The 20,299-nt window shown below is 41.3% G+C and overlaps 1 protein-coding gene across 1 annotated transcript in view; it reads left to right on the forward strand.

Annotated features, from left to right (window-relative positions):
• rdgC (retinal degeneration C) overlaps window positions 1-20,299 on the forward strand; it is a 216,045-nt gene that overhangs the window by 160,467 nt on the left and 35,279 nt on the right. The window contains exons 10-11 of the mRNA XM_072301513.1: window positions 14,805-14,971; window positions 17,315-17,351. Of these exons, the coding sequence (XP_072157614.1) occupies window positions 14,805-14,971; window positions 17,315-17,351 (204 nt within the window). The remainder of the gene's footprint in view (window positions 1-14,804; window positions 14,972-17,314; window positions 17,352-20,299) is intronic.

A 20,299-nucleotide genomic window follows, 5' to 3' on the forward strand; every position in this document is an offset into this window, starting at 1 on the left:
TGCCTCATTCAAATCTGCACATTATTTTAAGGGTTCGAAGAACGCGGACGAAGCCAAAACGCCTTCAAGTATTTGCATATGCAACACGCACATCCACAAAGGTCGAATAGTTGTATCCAGGCGTTGATACGCATTTCACGTTCTCGCGTTGCGTTATGCGGCCTGAATATTGCCAAAAAGGTCATTTTAACAAACAAAAATATTTATGTCAGGATGAAAATTGAACCTTACTTCAAACTGTTTGCCTTTAAAATTTTGCATAAAAGAGTGGCTTAAGCAGCTTGATAGCTGATTGCAGTACTGCCGTGCAACGCAAAAGCGCCGTAAACGCCATTTTACATTTTTTGGGAACAACGAATCATAGCAGAAAAACTTGTGTACCTTAGGAAATTGTTTTTACAGAATTCTTTCGCAAATACTTTTAAGAACTTAACTTGAAAATTTGAGGAGCACGGACAAAAAACTGTTTTCATGTTCTAAAGTGTTAAGTTCCAAAAAATGAGGGAAAATCTTGATGGATTCACGGGATTCTTGCATAGCATGGCAGAGTACTTGGGCATGTCCAGCTCATCGTTTCTTCTCCAGAGAAAAGAACGAAGATTCAGTTCAACGTTGCAAACTTTCTACTAGCAAAGTTTAATTTTACCAAGAAACCGCTTTAGGCGTCTCTTAATAAAAATGTCACTAATTTATCATTTAACTAAGCACAAGATGAAGAAAAAATTTGAACTGAAACTGGAATGTCATACTCTCGTGCTGCCGTGCTGAGGAAGAACGCCGTATGAACATTCGAGGGTTGCCGAATATCCTTCGATAAAATGTTCATTTTTGCGGAAAGCTATGAATATATTTCCTTGAAATTTTCAGACAATTTAGATCACACTACCAAAAAAATTAACTGAGAAATTGACCGAAAAATATTCGCCAAAAATTAGCGATTTGTCATAGGAAATTCCGTAACGCCTGAAGGTCCATACGGAGTTTTTCCTTAGCACGGCAGCGTATACTAGTAGAATCGTTTGAGTGAATCTTGCAACCTTAGAATGGAAGTACGCTCCTTTATCTGGGATAATGTGAATTAAGCAAAATCTATTATTAGTCGTTAGCATACCAGAACTAGTTTCCTGCAGATCCGCGGTTCATCGAAACTTCGCGATGCGCAACTGGAACCCGCGGTGTGCTACAGCTTATTAACGGTGAACAACGCTTGCATCAAACAACACGACATGCAGTGACGGGAGACGCGGGGGTGTGGGGGTATGGGGGTGTGAGGGTATGGGGGTGTGTGAAGGAGAAACGCCGTATGAACCTTCGAGAGTTGCCAAATTGATCCGGATAAAACATGTATTTTTGAGGAAAGTTATGCATCTTTGTCCTGAAAATTCTCAGATATTCTAGATTAAATTGTAAACCAAATTTTCCAAAAAATTTGAAGAAAAATATTCACAATTTCCCCGGTAAATTCGTTTTGTTTTGGAGTAAATGTGGCAACGCCTGAAGGTCCATATGACGTTCTTCCTTAGCGCGGCAGTGTGGGGGCAAGACTGCACGGTGGTGTTCCAATCAACCACCTTCGAGGCTCGTTGTCGAGTGGTGTGAAGTTTGGAATCTCGAGGAAAGGGGTGGTTCCGTATTTTATGGGCGATTTGACAGCGGTGGGGAGGATCGTAATTGATTGCACGCCGCGGGCATGTCGGGCCTTTTTATGCCTTTGATTGAGTTATCGGCGGCGGCCTCAATGGCCGGAAAGGGTGGTGACTCCACCCAAAATTGGCCGTTTCGTCGCGGCGGGGGTGTTGGCACCTCGCGGTTCACGTGAGTCCACGCTAATCAGACTGCCTCGATTCCTTCCGCAGCGAGATTGAAATAGCAGTGCGGAGGAAAAACAACGTATGCGCCAGTTGCGTAGCGTGCTTTGCGATCTATCGATATTTCCCCATTTGAAGCCGTGATAAATCATCTATTATAAAGCGTTCGCTGCGAACTAGAGTACCTGTATAGGGAGAGTATGGACAGATCGGTTCATGGAGGGCTTAGGGCCCAAAAGTGCAGCCACCTTTCTAACCAACTTCTAACGCACAAAATTTCACTGCCAGTCTGCAGATTCCAATTCTAACCAAGATGGCTAAGAATGTACATAAATGAGCGTTCTTCCGCAAAAATGAGTAAATTTATGCAAAAAGTAAGTCAAATACGTGCTTTATAAACGATGGTTCGTAACAATTGTATTAGTAAAGCGCTCTGGTTAATTGAAATTCATAGGTTGGCTGCATTTCTGGGCCCTAACTTTATTCGCGGAGACATCGGTGAAGGCCTGATGGATTTTCGGAGTTTCACATCTGTCCGTACTCTTCCTATACAGGTACTCTACTGCGAACACCCTGCTTATCGATACTTTTCCATAGGATCAAATGGCAGATCAATCGATACATCGCTTAGCACGTCACACCACTGGTATGCGCTCTAATTGAAGACTGCCAAATTTTGCCCAGTAAGAAGTCGTATTTTGTTTGGGGGCAACACTCGCAACACGCAACTTTGTTCGCATTTTGTTCGAAGTTGTTTTGTGTTGGGGGGGGGGGGGGGGCTTATTTTCGCGCGCAAAATTAGGGAACCCCTACAGCAACATTGTTGTACAACAACTGCAAAGTGCTCGGAGGCAAGTCGTTTTCATGTTGTTGCCCAAGACGACGCCGTTTTCTAACGTGAAATTGGAATTCGCTTCCTCGTTGGTTGTTCGGAATCACGCAAAGACTTTTATTTTGGCGGCAAGTCTAAGAATAGGTATTTAACATTTATCCTGATGTTCGTCGTTTACACGGAAAAAATGAAATTGCTGATTTAACAATTTGGTAAGGAAAAAAGGTGTCCAACATGTTTAAATGTAGATTTTACAATTAAAAAATGCTAATTTAATCACCTCCATGGTTTAATTAGCTTTCTACTATTGTAAAATGTACATCTGAAACACGTCGGACGTATTTTTTTAACAATTTAATTGTAAAAGCAGCAATACATTTTCTTCTGTGTAGCCAGACACAATCGAATATCTGAGACTATGACTGCCGATAAGATGGAACCTTCTACGCACTCAGGTAAGTACAAGCAATATTTTACTTAATTTTATGTGAGCCGCGGTTTCAGCCAAGATTTAGTGGAGTGGAGGGGGGTTAAATTTCCCTTACTAGAAAAATTACCATAAAATTAATCGAATTTCTGAAAAAAGGTATGATATTTAAAAGTAAAAGTCTCCCTCGACATTCTCTCTGGCTTTTGCAAATATTCGAACTGAGATTAACAGAAATTTAGAGTAGAATCTACCGAATGCACCACATATTAAGATTATTTAGGCGCGTGATCTTTAAAATTAATTTAGGTTGGGTAGAAAATTTTGGACAAGATAAGGGGAGTTAACAGTGTTCCCTGGTGGCCAGATTTACATGACATGAATACACCGTCGTCATTAAATGTTAACGCTTGTTTTGACGTTGAAATTTTTGACGCCATTAAAGTTTGAATGTTTGCGTGTATGGAGTACTGCACGTGTGCTTAAAATCACGCACATGTGCAGTCGCTTATGAGCGAGCCAAACCCCATGTAGCTTTCAACCAGATTGGTATTCGCTCCTCCCCAGATCTGTATTCTTGCCTCTTGCGTGAGATTGCGCTGGCAAGCGTTCAATTATTACGGCCATTTTTATTCTTGTTCCCCAAACCCTATCGACAGTTAGAATAAATTAATTATCATTCATAACGCAATTAGGGCGATAAAAACGTGAGTTTGAATGAAATTAGACCTCGGATACTGTTGCAACTGTTTTATGGCAAGAATTATGAAGCCGCTATGAAGGGATCAATTAAATTGTCCGAGAAACGTTAACGCTAATTAAAGGGGAAATATTTGCGCTGTTAATGCTACAAATTACATTTGCTATAAATCTCTACTTCGCTTGCGTTTCCGCCCTGGGAATAAAATTAAAATGGTCGTGATGAGGACTTACACGTCTCGTGTTCCACTTCTGTTTCGCATTTTTCCATGTTTTCTTTATTTAGTTAGCGCCAATGCGTAGTCAAGAAGACTTTGGGACCCCTGCGGACCTCACCAAACCCCATGACTTCTGATGAAGGCCTTTTACTGAGATTTTTAGGAATATTTGACCTCCCGACAACGCCTTGACCTCTCATAATGAAATACATTTTTGGCAGTCTCTGCGTTTCAGAAAAATGGAAGACAAATTGGCCTCCATTCTCCCAGTGTTAACCAAGAAAAAGTCCGCTGATTATTAGATACTAAATAACCAATCGAAAATGACGCGGTGGGATTGTAATTCCAAAAGACGCATCCGGAATTTTACATCCAAATAACTCATCAAGAAAAATCTTGAAATTTCAGATCCGAATTAATCTTCATTCATTTGTGGGAATAAGTTCATTTATTGTAATTTTCCTCCATTTTTAACTTCCACGGGCCGGAGGAATGGAAATCAGGAACGATTTTTGGTAAGTCAGGTCGAAAAATCGAAATTTCAGGGGTTTTGTACGTAAATAACACTCCCTATTATTTCAAAAAATAAATTACGTGCCACTTGATTCATTTTTTTACCACTCACAGTAAACTTTTATTTCCACCGGATATATAATTTTCAGCTTCGAACATGAAAAATTGAGTTTTAAAATACACGGATAAGAAAGATTATTCGTGATTACTGGATTACTGAGTATATATGTACAATTTTTAGGAAGTCTAGTAGCCGGTGCTGGATTTATGACAGTGCTTATCATGCAACTAGTATACACGTAGATGACTGCATGCAGGATCATGCGAAAATGTTACACAGGAGTTTAAACCACTACACAAGTCGTTAAATTGGTAAACTTTAAACAATTTTAAAAATGTTTACAAAATTTTAAAAAACTTTCAAAAACAAACTTACCCTGGTAAAAATTGGCGATAAGAGCTGCGTTTCAAAATACCATAGGAATTCTTATAGCCCGCTAAAGAAGGCTACAAAAAATCATATAGCTGGCTGTAGAATGCGGAGAAAATCATACGGCCGGGCTACACGAAGCGATAAAAAATTATGCAGCCGGGCTATAGTTCCTATAGCAGAGCTTTACACTATATCACCTGGCTGTTGCTTTTTCGCCATCGATTATAAAAGGCTATAAGAAGTTGTGTGGAAATTCGTGTGCTTTGGAAATCATTAAGTTTGATACGGAACCACCTTAATATTTACAAAACACACATTATATTTTCCTTTAATACATATTTTTTTTCATCAATTAAAATGAGAATAATCCATACAGGATGTGCAAACATTTCAAAATCATGAGTTGAATAACGCTGACTCCGCCAGATTAAATACTAGAGCCTAACACAAAGCGGAGCGGCGACACACTGGCGCCTACAAACCTAACAGGGATACTTCACGCATTGCGCAACGCGTGAAGTATCCCTGTTAGGTTTGTAGGCGCCGATGCGCGTTCCGCGCTGGCTGCCCGCCTGCCGCACCGCAGCGTGCCACGGCGCTTGAAGCAACTATTTCACACCAGAGGTATTGCACAGTATCATACGAAACTGAAGGCGCTCCAACATATTAGGAATGACAGGCATCCATCAAAAGTACGGAGCTTTCCTCGCAAAATAAATTTAGATACTACGGCCCAAAAAGAGAGCAGTAGTCCAAAAACTCACTAAGTCCAAGCATTCGTAATTAGTAACGTTTAGCATACACTTTATAGCCTGGCTGTTGCTTAGTCGCCATCGGCTATAAAAGGCTATAAGAAATTGTGTAGCCGGCTATAGAAGCTATTGGAAATCTTACAGCCGGCTGTAGGTCTATGGTATTTTGGAACACAGATTCTACTGCCAATTTTTACCAGGGTAAAAGCACTCACTTGTATAAAATTGTAATGTCGTAACGCGTCCGCTTCAAAATTACAATTTTAAACAAGTGAGTGCTTTTAAGTTTGTTTTAAAAGCTTTTTAAAACGTTTCAAATTTTACCAATCATCACTAATTCAAATCTAAGTAGTACTTGCAACCAAGGAATCTACAGACCACTACAACACTTTTTTATGCATGCAGGTTTGATCCCATAGTTGAATATTCTGGGCAGCAAAATTTAATCAGTCAAAAGTTAAAATTTTTGGGCATTTTAATGCCGAATTGATTTATAGTGTAACTCTCCTTTGAACAGTGGTATATATACTAGTATCTTAAATTTTATTGTTTTCGACCCTTGGTGGCGTTTTTATAGTCGTTCTTCAGCAGTTCCTTATCTCATGGAAGCCCCAAAATGTTTGCGCTGTGAGTCAGGGAGGTTTGAGAGAGCCTAAACACCGTCTTAGACCGATGTTATCCTTCGTAATGTTGATTCAATTATTTCCAAATTAATTTTTGGCTCTTGATTGCGAGGCGAACTGTATCTCAAGCGTTGGGATTTCTCGTCACAATGGCAACAGATGTAGGTTAAAGACAAGAAGTTTGCAATTGCGAAGTCGGGTTTTACCGCATTATGAAACTTCCGCTAACTTAATTTAGAAGTTTCACCGGTATTCGGCAGTGGTGAGGCGTGGTCGAATATCGATATTTCCCCATTTAAAGCCACGGTAAAGAATCGATTATTAAGATGTTAGTAGTGAACACCCTGCTTATCGATCCTTTTCCGTAGGTTTAAATGACAGATCAATCGATACATCGCAAAGCACGCCACGCTACTGGTATTCGGAAATATCGTCAGATAGAGAGCAAAGCGCTTTTCATCGTGTTTCCGCAGTTGAAGTCGCTGTAACAACTAGGAAGTCCTCATAATCTCTCGATGTTTCCCATCTCAAATTTGTCATTCGGATTCAAAGTCCTGAGAAATCCTCAACTCATCTGCCAGTCACCAAGTCGGTAAAATAAAAGTCCCAGCTGAATACTTCAGGAGAGAAAAAATAGTAAAAACTTTCAGCTTAGCAGACGTAATCGCACAAGTTGCTTTATTACCTGCAATCCAGCATTAAAATTCGCCGGTGACGAATTTGCATCCTTTAGTCACCGAACAATTAACCGAGAGGTCTTAATTGAAACACGGACACACTGAAAAAGAAGGTAAAATTACCGACGGAACGAAACTTACATTCGCCTTTCAAAGAAAGGAAAAGTATGAAATAAAATATTTAATTCTTCCAGGAGGCGTTTTTAAATGGTTTTTCCTCTTTCCTTTTGACAAGCAAACTGATGTGCTTCTTTGTGGAATTGGTGAATTTATCCGCAGCGTTATTCATTTGGACGTATTTATGCTAAAAAGAACTATGTGCATTGGGTTTGCGTGGAACATAATTCCTTTTAGCATAAATACGTCCATTTAATAGACACAAAGACTGTGCAAGGGCGATTCTTGAAAGTTGCCAACACCGTTTTTCCTCAATTCAAGTGCATGCAAAACAATCGATTTTAGGTGAAGCAGCTTGCTTCACCTAATTTTTCTTCGTCCTGTAAAATTGTCAGTTTGCAGATAAGGGGCCGTCCACAAATTACGTAAGGCCCTTAGGGGGAGGAAGGGGGTCGAGGGGTACTTTGTGGGGGGAGGGGGGTCAAGCGCTGCCTTACGTAAGCCAAACACTCATTATTGAGGAGGGAAAAAAAACTTTTGAACAGTTGGCCCAGCCCGCCGATAGATCAAGCATTCCTTCACCGCTCAAATTTCGTTTCTCTTCCAAATTTCGTTAATTTAAAGACTGGCTAGTCCAAATTTCGTATTTTTAGACGTTTAATGTTTTAATGTTAAAATGTAATTTTTTCTGAACTTTTTGAATCTAAAAACTAGTAATATTTTCAATACAGCTGTTGTTCTTTATGATCTCCTACCAGCAATTAGTAATGTTTAAAACGATACCGATTTGTTTTAACGCCAATTTTTCATTAAATTATGCATTTAAACGATAGAGAGGGGGGGGGGGGGCTGGCCAACCTTACGTAATTTAGGCACTGGATGCGGAAAGGGCACTTCTCGTTGCAGTGTTTCAGAGTCTCCTCTGATATTTCATTCATTGTAAGGAAAGTGAATGCACCCGTTTCACTAAAAATTTCACTGAATATTCCTCATGATTCTGCAATTTCCTGTGGAAAGAATTCTGGAAAAATCAAACATTAAAGCCTTTTCCAAGGGATTAATTGGCAACAGAGATTCTGAAACACCGTAATCGAGAAGTGCCCTTTTTCCCGTGTAACATTTTTCTTCTATTTTTGCTACTGTATACCGAAATTTAGAAGTAAAAACCCGGGTGTAGACCGAGTTTATCTGATATTTTTTCTTCTATTTTTGCCCATTACTCCAATGTATTGTAGAAGAAGATTTAGCTGCTACTTTTCTTCTGACAACATCGTTTTTATCTTCTACGATATCGCTGAGAAGCCCCGGATTCCTCCGGATGACCTTGAGACAGCGATCTTCTATTTCGGCTCTAATTTTCTTCTGCATTAGAAGATTCACCAGTAGCCTTTCATCTATTGCAGAAGTAATGTAGAAGAACTTGCTCTGCCTCTACCGTAAACCCATTTTAGAACATCTTTATCTGCTACATGGTCAAACGGTGTAGAAGAAAAAAAAAGTATAGAAGAAAAATGTTACACGGGTTGCATCCAGTGCCTCAATTTAAGGGGGTGGGCCCAGGCTGGCCTTACGAGTGCCTCACCGGGGGGGGGGGGGGGGGGGGGGGATCTAAAAATCGGAAAAAGTGCCTTACGTAGTTTGTGGACGGTCCCTAGTAGCATTGTTCCTCAGCCCTCGAAATGTGACCTAGAGCGGAAGTGCGCATACAGGGTGTTTCAGACCACCCGTACCAGGCCTTTTTCTCGGTTGTTTTAGGTCGCACGAAGTCGGGGACCGCGGGGTTGAATAGGGAATTGACCCCAAGGAATCCGAATTTCGTGGTCCCGAAACCCCCCAACCCCCCTTTGGGGGTAAAGGGGGGGTCACGATGCTAAAAGTCACAGTTCCCGACCGAATTGCGGATTAATTGCATCAGAATTGAGAAGCACGGAAAATTTCAAGTGAAATTGACCCCTAAAAATCCATAATCCGCCCATCCAAGGCCCAGAAATGACCCCCTAAAGAGGGGGACAGTGCCCCCTCCATAATTTCTCTTTGGTCTCAAAATTGACGTAGATTCTCCAGAAAAAGATGGTTTCCTAGGTAATCGACCCCGAGAAATCCAAATTTCATGGTCCCGAAGCTCCTCTATGTCCCCTTGGGGGGTAAACGGGGGGGCCCAATTTTAAAAATCGGGGCTGCTTTCCGAATTGCAAATTGATTGCATCCAAATCGAGGAGCAGAACACATTTACATCTTGCGTGTTCCTAAGAGTTCTAATTGACCCCCCTTAACGGCAGAAAGTAACCCCCTGAAGAGGGGGGCTTCGCCCCCTCCAAAAATTTCTCGAGATTCCTCTTTGGTCGCAAAATTGACGTCAATTCTCCAGAAAAAGACGGTTTCACCCAAAATGACGGGTAGCGGAGCTTAGGGACCATGAAATTCAGAATCCTCGGGGTCGATTACCTGGAAAACCGTCTTTTTCTGGAGAATTGACGTCAATTTTGCGACCAAAGAGGAATCTCGAGAAATTTTTGGAGGGGGGCGAAGCCCCCCTCTTCAGGGGGTTACTTTCTGCCGTTAAGGGGGGTCAATTAGAACTCTTAGGAACACGCAAGATGTAAATGTGTTCTGCTCCTCGATTTGGATGCAATCAATTTGCAATTCGGAAAGCAGCCCCGATTTTTAAAATTGGGCCCCCCCGTTTACCCCCCAAGGGGACATAGAGGAGCTTCGGGACCATGAAATTTGGATTTCTCGGGGTCGATTACCTAGGAAACCATCTTTTTCTGGAGAATCTACGTCAATTTTGAGACCAAAGAGAAATTATGGAGGGGGCACTGTCCCCCTCTTTAGGGGGTCATTTCTGGGCCTTGGATGGGCGGATTATGGATTTTTAGGGGTCAATTTCACTTGAAATTTTCCGTGCTTCTCAATTCTGATGCAATTAATCCGCAATTCGGTCGGGAAATGTGACTTTTAGCATCGTGACCCCCCCTTTACCCCCCAAAGGGGGGTTGGGGGGTTTCGGGACCACGAAATTCGGATTCCTTGGGGTCAATTCCCTATTCAACCCCGCGGTCCCCGACTTCGTGCGACCTAAAACAACCGAGAAAAAGGCCTGGTACGGGTGGTCTGAAACACCCTGTATCTACCGGTGGATTACGGCTTCATACAGTGCGCGGACCGCAGCGCGTTTTGAGAGCGAGGCGCCCACAGCCGCGCCACACAGTGGGTCGAGTCAGCTGTAGAGATCGGACATGAAATTTTTGACTAAAACTGCAAATTTTTAAGTTAATTTCGTCACATTTTGAATTTCAAGGGGTTTTCATAAAAGAAGGTTTTACGCGGAAACCAATGAGACCACTTTTAGAATCTCAAAGTTTTGTATAAACGGAGTTATAGTTATACTACCGTGCTAAGGAAGAACGCCGTATGAACCTTCAGACGTCGCCACATTTCCATCAATTAAACCTTAATTTACTAGGAAAATAGTGAATTGTTCTCTTCAATTCGTTCAGACAATTCTGTTTGCAATTTTGTCTAAAATGTCTGAAAATTTGAAGGAATAAGAATACTCATAGTCATTTTCAAAAATACATGTTTTTACATGTTTTTTTCGTCCTGTGAAAGGTTGGCGACAAGGGGTGGAGGAGGAGATGAGAGGGTGCCAATTATTGCCTGATGATCTCTGGGAGGATAGGGGGCAATGGCGATTGGGTGTCGCAGAGTGCAAGGCGGCGATGTGAAAGCGACTTAATGTATGCACATGTTTTTTCGGGGCAATTTGGCAACTCTTGAATTTTCATACGCCGTTCTTCCTTGGTGCGGCAGTAGAAGCGTTTGAAGTTTCAAAATTTTGTCCGACCTCTCGTATCGACTCGATCCCGTGTGCGTCACGCCACCCACACGCCGCGGCGCGGCGGCAGGAAGGCAGGATCCATGAGAAGAATAATTAGTTTACCCTCGAGGGGCGAATATATTTCGAGACTTAATCACGGAGAAAATACAGTATTAATGTCCTTTGACAAGGATGCTGCGACAGGGACAGGCAAAGCCTCCGCTCCCGTCCCGTTCGGTCGGGGACGATTTCGCGAGCGCGCCCCGTCCTCCGCTCCGCCGCGGCGCCGCATTCTTTGACACAAAGGGATCGGCCGGATGACGTGACGGAATTAATTGCCTCAGAAGTCCCTTATTAACCTGCACTTCCAGCCGGGGACGCGGAATCAATCTAATTTACCGTCCAGGTATCTTTATTCTCCAAGACGTCCGTCAGCCGCCTAGCATATTTTCCGAACAGTGGCGTGGCGTGCTTTGCGATATATCGATTGTTATGCCATTGAAACCTATGGAAAAGGATCGATAAACAGGGTGTCCGCAGCGAACACCTTAATAATCGATTCTATACCATAGGTCTAAATGGCATAACAATCAATACATCGTAATTCACGCCGCGCCACTGGTATCGAATGATTTGCCATTTAAACCTACGGGAAAGGATCGATAAATAAGGTGTCCGCAGCGAACACCTTAGTAATCGATTCTTTACCGTAGCTTCAATTGGAGAAAGGTCGATAATCGTTCATTCACGCCTCGCCATCGTTTCCGAACTTACGATTCTGTCACGGTGAAAATTTTACTCTACACTGCCGTGCTAAGGAAAAACGCAGTATGGACATTCGAGAGTTGCCAAATTTCTTTCGATAAAATGTTCATTTTTGAGGAAAGCTATGGATATTTTCCATTGCGATTTTCAGGAACTTTAAGTGGAGTTGCGAACAAAATTACCTGAAAATTTTGAAGAAGAATATTTACAAATTTTCCTGGAAACTCGTGATTTTCTAAAGGAAATTTGGCAACGTCTGGTGGCTCATACGACGTTTCTCCTTAGCGCGGCAGTATAATAATGCCGTTCAAAGGAAAAACCGTATGCCTTCAGGCGTTGCCAAATTTCCTTTGATGAAACGCTAATATCCTGGTAACTTATGAATATTTTCCTTCCCATTTTCAGGTAATTTTGTTCGGAATTTCACCTAAAGTTCCTTAAAATTTCAAGGGAAAACATGCATAACTTTCCTAAAAAATAAATATTTTATCGAAGGAAATTTGGCAACTCTCAAGTGTTCATACGACGTTCCTCCTTATCGCGGCAGTATACAGGAGAGTACAGACATGTCGGTAATGAAATTGCAGTGTCAAAATCGACGAATTTCTTGTTTGAGTGAAAATAGTGAGTGAACTGAACACGAGGAAACCCTTGGTTCATAAATTGGACAATTATTGCGGAGAAGATAGGCGAAATGATGTAATCTGCTGTAATACAAGTGTTAAAATTGAAAATGCCACCAGATGACAACACTAGGCATACAAAATGGAAAAAAAGAGCAAAAGCATGAACACGCGATGATGACGGCGCAGAGATACAACTATTCGTGCTTGATGGATGTCCGTGTTGCATGAGCAAAATTGAAGGCGCTATGGCGTGAGGCGTGAACTCGCGATGCTCTGCTCAATGCTGCCGATAAAGTGTTGTCCAGATATGTTAAAAAGTGAGACCCGAATACGGCTCTCCTGTCTTCGGCTTCTATTTTTCTTTCTTTTTAAATTTGAGGTCCGATTCTTGTCTTAAGATATATTTATAGACCTATAACTAAAGCTCGTATATACCGGTACCATAACACCCTCAAAAGTGATAGTCTGGTCAATTTGACCCGGATTGGGATTTCTAGGGGTAGTATAGTCAAAAAACTTCCTTGACACTCGACTTTTTCTTTTTTTCCCATTGGATGTCAGATTCTTATTTATGATGTATCTTTAGACTTATATCTAAAGTCTCGTGTGTCCCGTATCCACAAACTGCGCGCCACGTGTTTTATACAAGCTTCTGCGGTCAATTTGACCCGCCTTCGGCATCTGAGGATTAATTGTTGGAAAATTGAATGTGCCAATTTTCAATTTTCTAGGTCAAAGTGTGTTGATTTAACGAAGATAATGTCTGCCGTGATAGCGAAGAGAGCAGTAAGTGTCAAATTTTCGAAATCGAGTCTCCTCGAAAATTCGTCGTCTCTTTTAGATGAATTCACTGTAATAACTAAAACAGAAAAATTCATCTTATTTTCATTGTCTTAATGAAATTGTTGTTGTCTTAATGTTATTTTTATTGTTTATCGTTTTGATCGACATGTGCGAAAGTCGTAAGTGCACAAAACATGACGTAATTTCAGAAAAAAACAGCAGTAAGCGGCATTATTCTTCCAGAGAACCAATGGAAACAGTGCTTCCAAATAAAATGCCGCCCTCCTCTGCCAATTTCTAACCTGAAAATGTGTGTTGTGTGTCCAAAACGCAACCACGAAAGCATGCAGAAGATAGCACTCACGACTGTCTTACCTAATACTAATTTAACTTGAAAATGAATTATGATGAACAACTGATAAAAAAATGGAATAGGTCGATATGTAATCATCTAAACGATTTCCAAGATTCTTTCGCATGATTGGTGGCAATTTGACAAAGAACGGAGGCTTCCTTCAATAACATTTTCTGGTTAGAAGCTACTGAGCCTGTTTTCTCAAAACTCCATTTTTGCACTTACTGCTCTCTTCGCTAGGTATCACGACTCTACTCAAACTTACGTCGTTGAATGACAAAAAAATGTTTCCTCTTCCTATTCCTCTCTCCCTTCTGATATTTCTCTGATGATTGAACAACGGCAACACGCGAGACCTTGCGAAACTTTTATTGTTCTTTCCCCCTTCTTTTTCTTAAATTCTTACTCGCTAAATACGAGCGAACTGACATCGTTCGTTTTAAATTGCATCGGTGTAAATGTCAATGTCCCTCCCATAAAAAGCTAATTCCGAGTTTACCGTTGTGTTTGCGCATTATTCTCTCGTAAAATTTTGATGGGATTGCTACACATCCAGACCTTGTACACTGTCTCATCGGACAAATTTAGTAGTAGACTAAAGGGTATCGTGGATTAGGAGGGTGCGATACATTTTGGGAGAGGGGGAGAGAAAGCGAGAAAGAAAGAGAAAAAACGAAGAATTTAAATATAAGTAATTTCAAAGTAAAACAGGTGTTAGTATTCTGAGAAAAATCGGAGAGGAATTTTTTTGTGAAAGATTTCTTGTTCTTATCAGTACAAAATGGCAATGAAAAAATAAACTGTCAGAAATTTTCTCATTTTCAGCTTTTCCAACCTAGATCCTAGAATTTGCGTTTGAGGTTGCGTTTTATTGTTTTGAACCAAAAGACACATCGAACCTCTATCGAATACGATCCATAGCTTGATTTTCTTCGTTTCCCTTCGAATTTCGAGGACCTACCAAAGGATTCTTCCACTCAAGTTCAATTGCCACTCACCACTCGCCCAGCGCGCGAGTTCTTTGACGTGAAGCGCGGGAAAGCGTGCTTAACACCTCCTCCACCGAGCTGAGGAAAAACGACGTATGAACATCCGACGGTTGCCAAATTTCCCCTCTTCAAATATTAGTTTTCGAGACAACTAATAAATTATTTCTACTTGAAATTTTCTCATACTGTAAGTCATACTGCGAAAAAAATTCTCTGGAAAATTGGACGGAAAATTTTCAGAAGTTTTCCTGAGAATTCGTATTTTACCAAAAGAAATTTGGCAACGTACGGAGGCTCATACGGCGTTCTTCAGCACGACAGCCTTTGACTCAGATCTTGAATGGTGTGCGGCGATTGCGTGTTTCAGAATGGACTGCCCTCAGCGGAGAACCCGTACATTTTTAATGGGGACTTTGTTGACAGGGGGAAGAAAGGGCTGGAGGTTTTGTTGCTCCTGCTTGTTTGCTTGTTGGCCTTCCCCGATGGCGTCTTTCTCAATCGGGGCAACCACGAGGACCACGTAATGAACACAAGGTAAACACTCGGCCGCTTTTTTGTTTGTTCGTCACTTACCGAATCTCCAAATGCCGAAAATCCACGGAAAGCTCGCTGTATATGCCAGTGGCGTGGCGTGTTTTGCGATATATCGATTGATTTGCCATTTAAACCTATGGGAAAGGATCGATAGACAGGGTGTTCGCAGCGAACACCTTAATAATCGATTCTTTACCATAGCTTCAAATGGAGAACTATCGATAATCGATCTTTCACGCCTCGCCACTGGATGCCTTTTTTTCGAGTCTGCGTCATTTTGTTTTTATTTGCTCCTCTAATAATTTGCTACATGGTGAAGCGATGGTGTCGCCTCGAGCGAGCGCTATTTGATCAATTGGACGTATTTTTATCAAACGGAACTATGTGCATTTAGACGTGAGCCCTGAGACCCATAAGAATATGAGCATAACAGGGCTCACGTCATAATGCACATAGTTCTGTTTGATAGAAATGCGTCCAATTCGTCGTTTTCCCCACGAAACTACGTTTAAATGATGCCAAATTTCCTTTCGATAGTCGCAATTTTAGCGAAAGAACCTTGGACACTTCAAATTGAAACTTTTACAGATTTTTCATCCGATATCGTGCAAAAATCAGAGTAATTTTGGACAAAAATCCCACTGGTGCATTCTTGTAAAAAATCGAATTGTTTGAGTCAATTTTACAACCTTGGAATGGAGTTACGTTCCTTCGTTCGGGAGACGACGAATTATGGATGGGCTTGGAGGGCTAGGCGCATAAGTACATTTTTTTTAGAAAAAAAATTGGGATGTCAAGGATTTCAAGTAAAGCTAGTCCTCATGCACAATCTGTGAAAAATTAGCTCCCAGATTCCAATTTTTAAGCATCGGAAAGTTAATTTGAACTTTCTTTCCGCCAGAATGATTCATGTACATAATTTTGAAACTCTGAGCACGTATTTCTCGGAATAGCAAAATCTGCTCTTATGCGCCTTTTCCTCCAAGCCCCGTTCAGCAAGATGCAACTATTCGTGCTCCAGAGAACTCGGTTGCATAATCGAGTGAATGAAGGAGTTTTGAAACGTTTGAACCCACATGGTATCTACGAGAGTTTCTCTCGGGAATTAAGTCTAATCTTTGTTCAGCAGAGAACTTATATACGGTGCGTTGAGCGGTTATGTTTTTGTTTAATATAAACACCCCATTGAACAAACTTTTTTGCAAACACCTCAACGCACACATTATCATTCATCATGAAGCGGAGGTAAATGAAACAATCATTAAGAAAATTGAATTTCCACGAGTTACCTTTGCCCCACTCTGTTTTATTTCTCCTATAGGTAGTTTTTGATCTCAGTAATATTTTCTTTTCCACTCTCGTGTTAAAAAATAGCAAATCAATTGCCTTGACGGATCCATGCAGCAAATTTTCAACATTGTTTTTTCTCCATTTAAACCTATGGAGATGTATCGATTCTTGGAGGGGCCAGGTGCTCTGACAAGAATCGATTATTTGACATTGGTTTAAATGTAGGAAACCCGGTGATGCCAAATTGCTAGATCCGCTTCTGATAATTGAGGGTTAAAGTCTGCGCTACATCCCGCAGAATCTGAATCAAAGCTTTCTTTATTTTAATATTACATAGATTTATCCTATGAAAATGACATTTCAAATAATCCTGAATAGAGTGATTTTTTGTTTGTTTCGGCAACATCCCTTTGGAACTTTGCTGTATTAGCCTCCTCTTGAATTTATTGTTCCAAGCAGTGATTTATGACGCATATTTACGCAATCATCCTTTGTGCACAACTTTGCTCGATCGATACCTCCAACGGAAAGTGACCACACAAAGTATGAGTATATGCGGAGGGGGGGGGGGGGGTTGAATTTCCTGTTTAAACGTCAAAAAAATGCGGAAAGAGAGCAAAATACAATGCATGCGATTGATTCTGCTTCAAAACATGATTTATTTTGACAAGGAACGTTTACTGTTCAAATTCCTCTTTCTGAGATGATTCTTCCGCAATGAGTCAAAACCAATGAGGATTCTTGCAAGCGGACAACGCTGAGTCTTGTCCATTTAAATTCAGTGATGATTCCAGCAAATTGGCAACACTATTTATGCTCCATTTAAACCTATTGAATACATCGATTCTAGCTAAGACAGGCTGCCTCACCTAGACTCGATTGTTTAGCATACATTTAAATGGAGAAAAAACATTGTTGCCATCTTGCAAGATAGCACTGTTTACCTACATTTAGGAAATGAAATCTATAATTATTACGACTCTATATGTTTACTCTGTGGCTTAGTTACCGATGTTTCTTTTAGTTTGATTGGTTCATTTTCTATCATTCTAGGTACGGGTTCATAAGAGAGGTGCGATCGAAATATAAGGTAAGTCACGAATCATGTTTATTCAAAGCATAGCTATAAGCATTTTTGTCACATTTTTTTCTGTTTTTATCTATTCTGGGGTCTAATTAATTCAGTCGCAATTTTGGTGTAAGAGAAAGACGGGAGGCTCTAATGTGCGATTACGACTAAAAGAAAGAAGAGCTTTTTTGCCCCTGAGTCAGCATTTCGTAATGATAGTACGTACTGGATTTCAACTTCTCTATTCTTGTTTCTTTTTAAATTTGTATGCGCTAGTTTTGTCTATCTAGTTCTTTATTGTCTCTTGAAATACAGAGCCTTTTAATAAACATAGCCGCACGCAGTGCCCTCCCCTTTTTTCCAGTGAGAAAAATGTCTATCGTGTTTTTTGTGTGTGTGTGTGTGTGTGTGTGTGTGTAAAAGAGGGTGTTGAGCATGTGTTTCGTTTTTATTTGGGGGGGGGGGGGGATCAGCGTTACGATAACGCTACAAGGGATGAAGGGGTGTCAAAAAAATCGGAAATATCGACCCTTTTAGCAGAGACGTTTACCCGTAATTTAATCGAAAATATCGAAACATTTCAAAGGCAAATGGACCGCCTTGAGCAGAAGGGATCCAAGCCACATCAGCCACTGCCAAATTCAACCGGGCAATTCAATTTTTTACCGAAGAACGTTTATGCGGACTCCTATGAAAATTTTAAGGAATTTCTCTCGTACTGAGCAGAAACTTCACTGAACTATTTGTACAAAAATCACATAACCGTTTTTATGTGAAAAATCAAAATGTCGAATTAAATTTGGCAATAGCTGATGTAGCTTGGTTCCTGTCTTCTAAACGTGGTCCAAATGGATGTATTTCTACCAAACGGAACTCTGTGCATTATGACGTGAGCCCTGCTATGCACATATTCTTATGGATCTCAGGGATCATGTCTTAATGCACATAGTTCCGTTTGATAGAAATACGTTCAAATATTCATTACTGTCCACATAAATGAATATTTTTTCGGAAGCAATCTGGCAATGTCCGAATTTCCATACGGCGTTCTTCCTCCGCACGGCGGCAAAGGTTTGCGAGACTGAAATCATCCCGTTCAAAGGTCAACCGCCCCCGGCTCACCGCTCCAATCAGATCCGCGATCCGTGCCGCGCACGCGACGTATGACGTAATTGACGTAATGACGCATCGCGAATATCGAAGCTAATCCGAAAACAAGCGTGATAAATGGGGGGCAATTAAAATGTAAATTGAGATTAATGGCGCGAAGATCGGAGTGGATTATCACGGGGCACTCTTGTAGGTGGCCTCGGCCGGGGGGGGGGGGGGGGGGGGGGGGCAGCGTCAACAAACTGCCCCTATTCATCCCGATTAATTGCCGATCGCTCACGATGCTGGCTGTCATGGGAGCTGCTCCGGACATGATGGAGGGCCGCCGCTGATCTCGGTATCGATCGCATCGGAAAATCATCAGTCACCAGGCACCAGTCATCTGTTTAAAAGCCTCTCGGGGACCCGTTGCCGCTCGTCGGACGGAAATAGGTGGATTTTCGCGATCTAATACGGTACGACTTTGAATGGACTTGTTGCAAACGTTTGCTGGAACAAAAATAAGAGTTGTCTCTTACAGCACTGAAAAAAAATTCTTGGCGTTTTTACCAAGGTCCCTCGGTGCCTTTATCATCTCAATTTTTTTACCAATTATTGGTAATTTAATGAAGACAGACTGGTAAGCTTACTTAAAAACCGGTATTCTTACTGTTTTTTTTTTTTTTTTTTCAGGTAAGAATACCAGTTTTATTGGTAATCAATTCCCGGTAACTTCGCCATTTTATCTCGGCAATTCTACCACAGTCGATAAAAAATATTGGCGTTTTTACCGGGGTCCAGTAAAATTACCGAGAAAGTCAGTAATTTTCCCGAGATTTCTCGGAAAATTACCAATTCCATAAATGGTAATTTTACCACGAAAAAACTGGGATCAAATAGAACCCTGAATTCTTGGTAATTTTACCCTTTTCTTAGTAAATACACCGAGATTTTTCATTCAGTGAGGAGATGTCTTAAATGAACCGCGTTTTACAGTTCGGAACCAAGCCACATCAGCTATTGCCAACTTTAACTGAGCAATTTAATTGTTTACAGGAGAACCCCTGTGCGGATTTTTTTGACAATTTTAAGGAATTCCCCTCGTGTTTTGCAAAAAATTCCCTGAAATATGCAAAAAACATCCGGATAAACGTTGTGAAGGTATCAGTGCATTTTAGACTCGGCCGATGCGCTCATCGTGATTTTTGAGCCATTTTCTATATAGTGAATAACTCAGAATTTTGCTCCAGCAAAAGTTTGCAACAGGCCCATTGATGAAAAAGAAGTGATGCTGATGTTTGATGCATTCTTCAACGAATGAGAGGCGAGAATAGATGAGGGTCGTATACATAGTCGCTTTCTTTCTTTGGAGGCCCCATAGTGGTTTTCCCAAACTCCTCTTAATCAAAATGTAAAACATATTGATGGCGAAACTACACTGAAAAAAAAACTCCGGCCCTGGGAGCCGCAATTACGGGCTATATAGACATACCGTCCGTTCCGGGCTCAAAGGCCAAAAATTCCGGCTGCTATAGGCGTAGCTACGATTGCTCCGGGTTCAGAGGCCGAAGCTACGGCTCCAGCAGCCGGAATTTTCGCCCGTTGAGCCCGGAACGGGCGGTACGTCTATACAGCCCGTAATTGCGGCTCCCACGGCCGGAGTTTTTTTTTCAGTGTACCAAACCACGTATCTCGGTTTGCAACGTTGCAGACTATCTGTTGAAATAAATTCGTCTCGCCAAAAAAAGTTTCAATCCTTTTTTGGGGGGTGGGGGGTTCTCTGAAAGACCATAAAAAAGGCTATCAGTTATTTCGATCCTACGTGCTCCAAATAATAGTTCCTCCTTGCTTGTCGAATGCCGCTATCATCATGCGGAAAA

The sequence above is a fragment of the Bemisia tabaci genome, chromosome 6 (genome assembly GCF_918797505.1).
Source record: "Bemisia tabaci chromosome 6, PGI_BMITA_v3".
Taxonomy (NCBI): Eukaryota; Metazoa; Arthropoda; class Insecta; order Hemiptera; family Aleyrodidae; genus Bemisia; species Bemisia tabaci.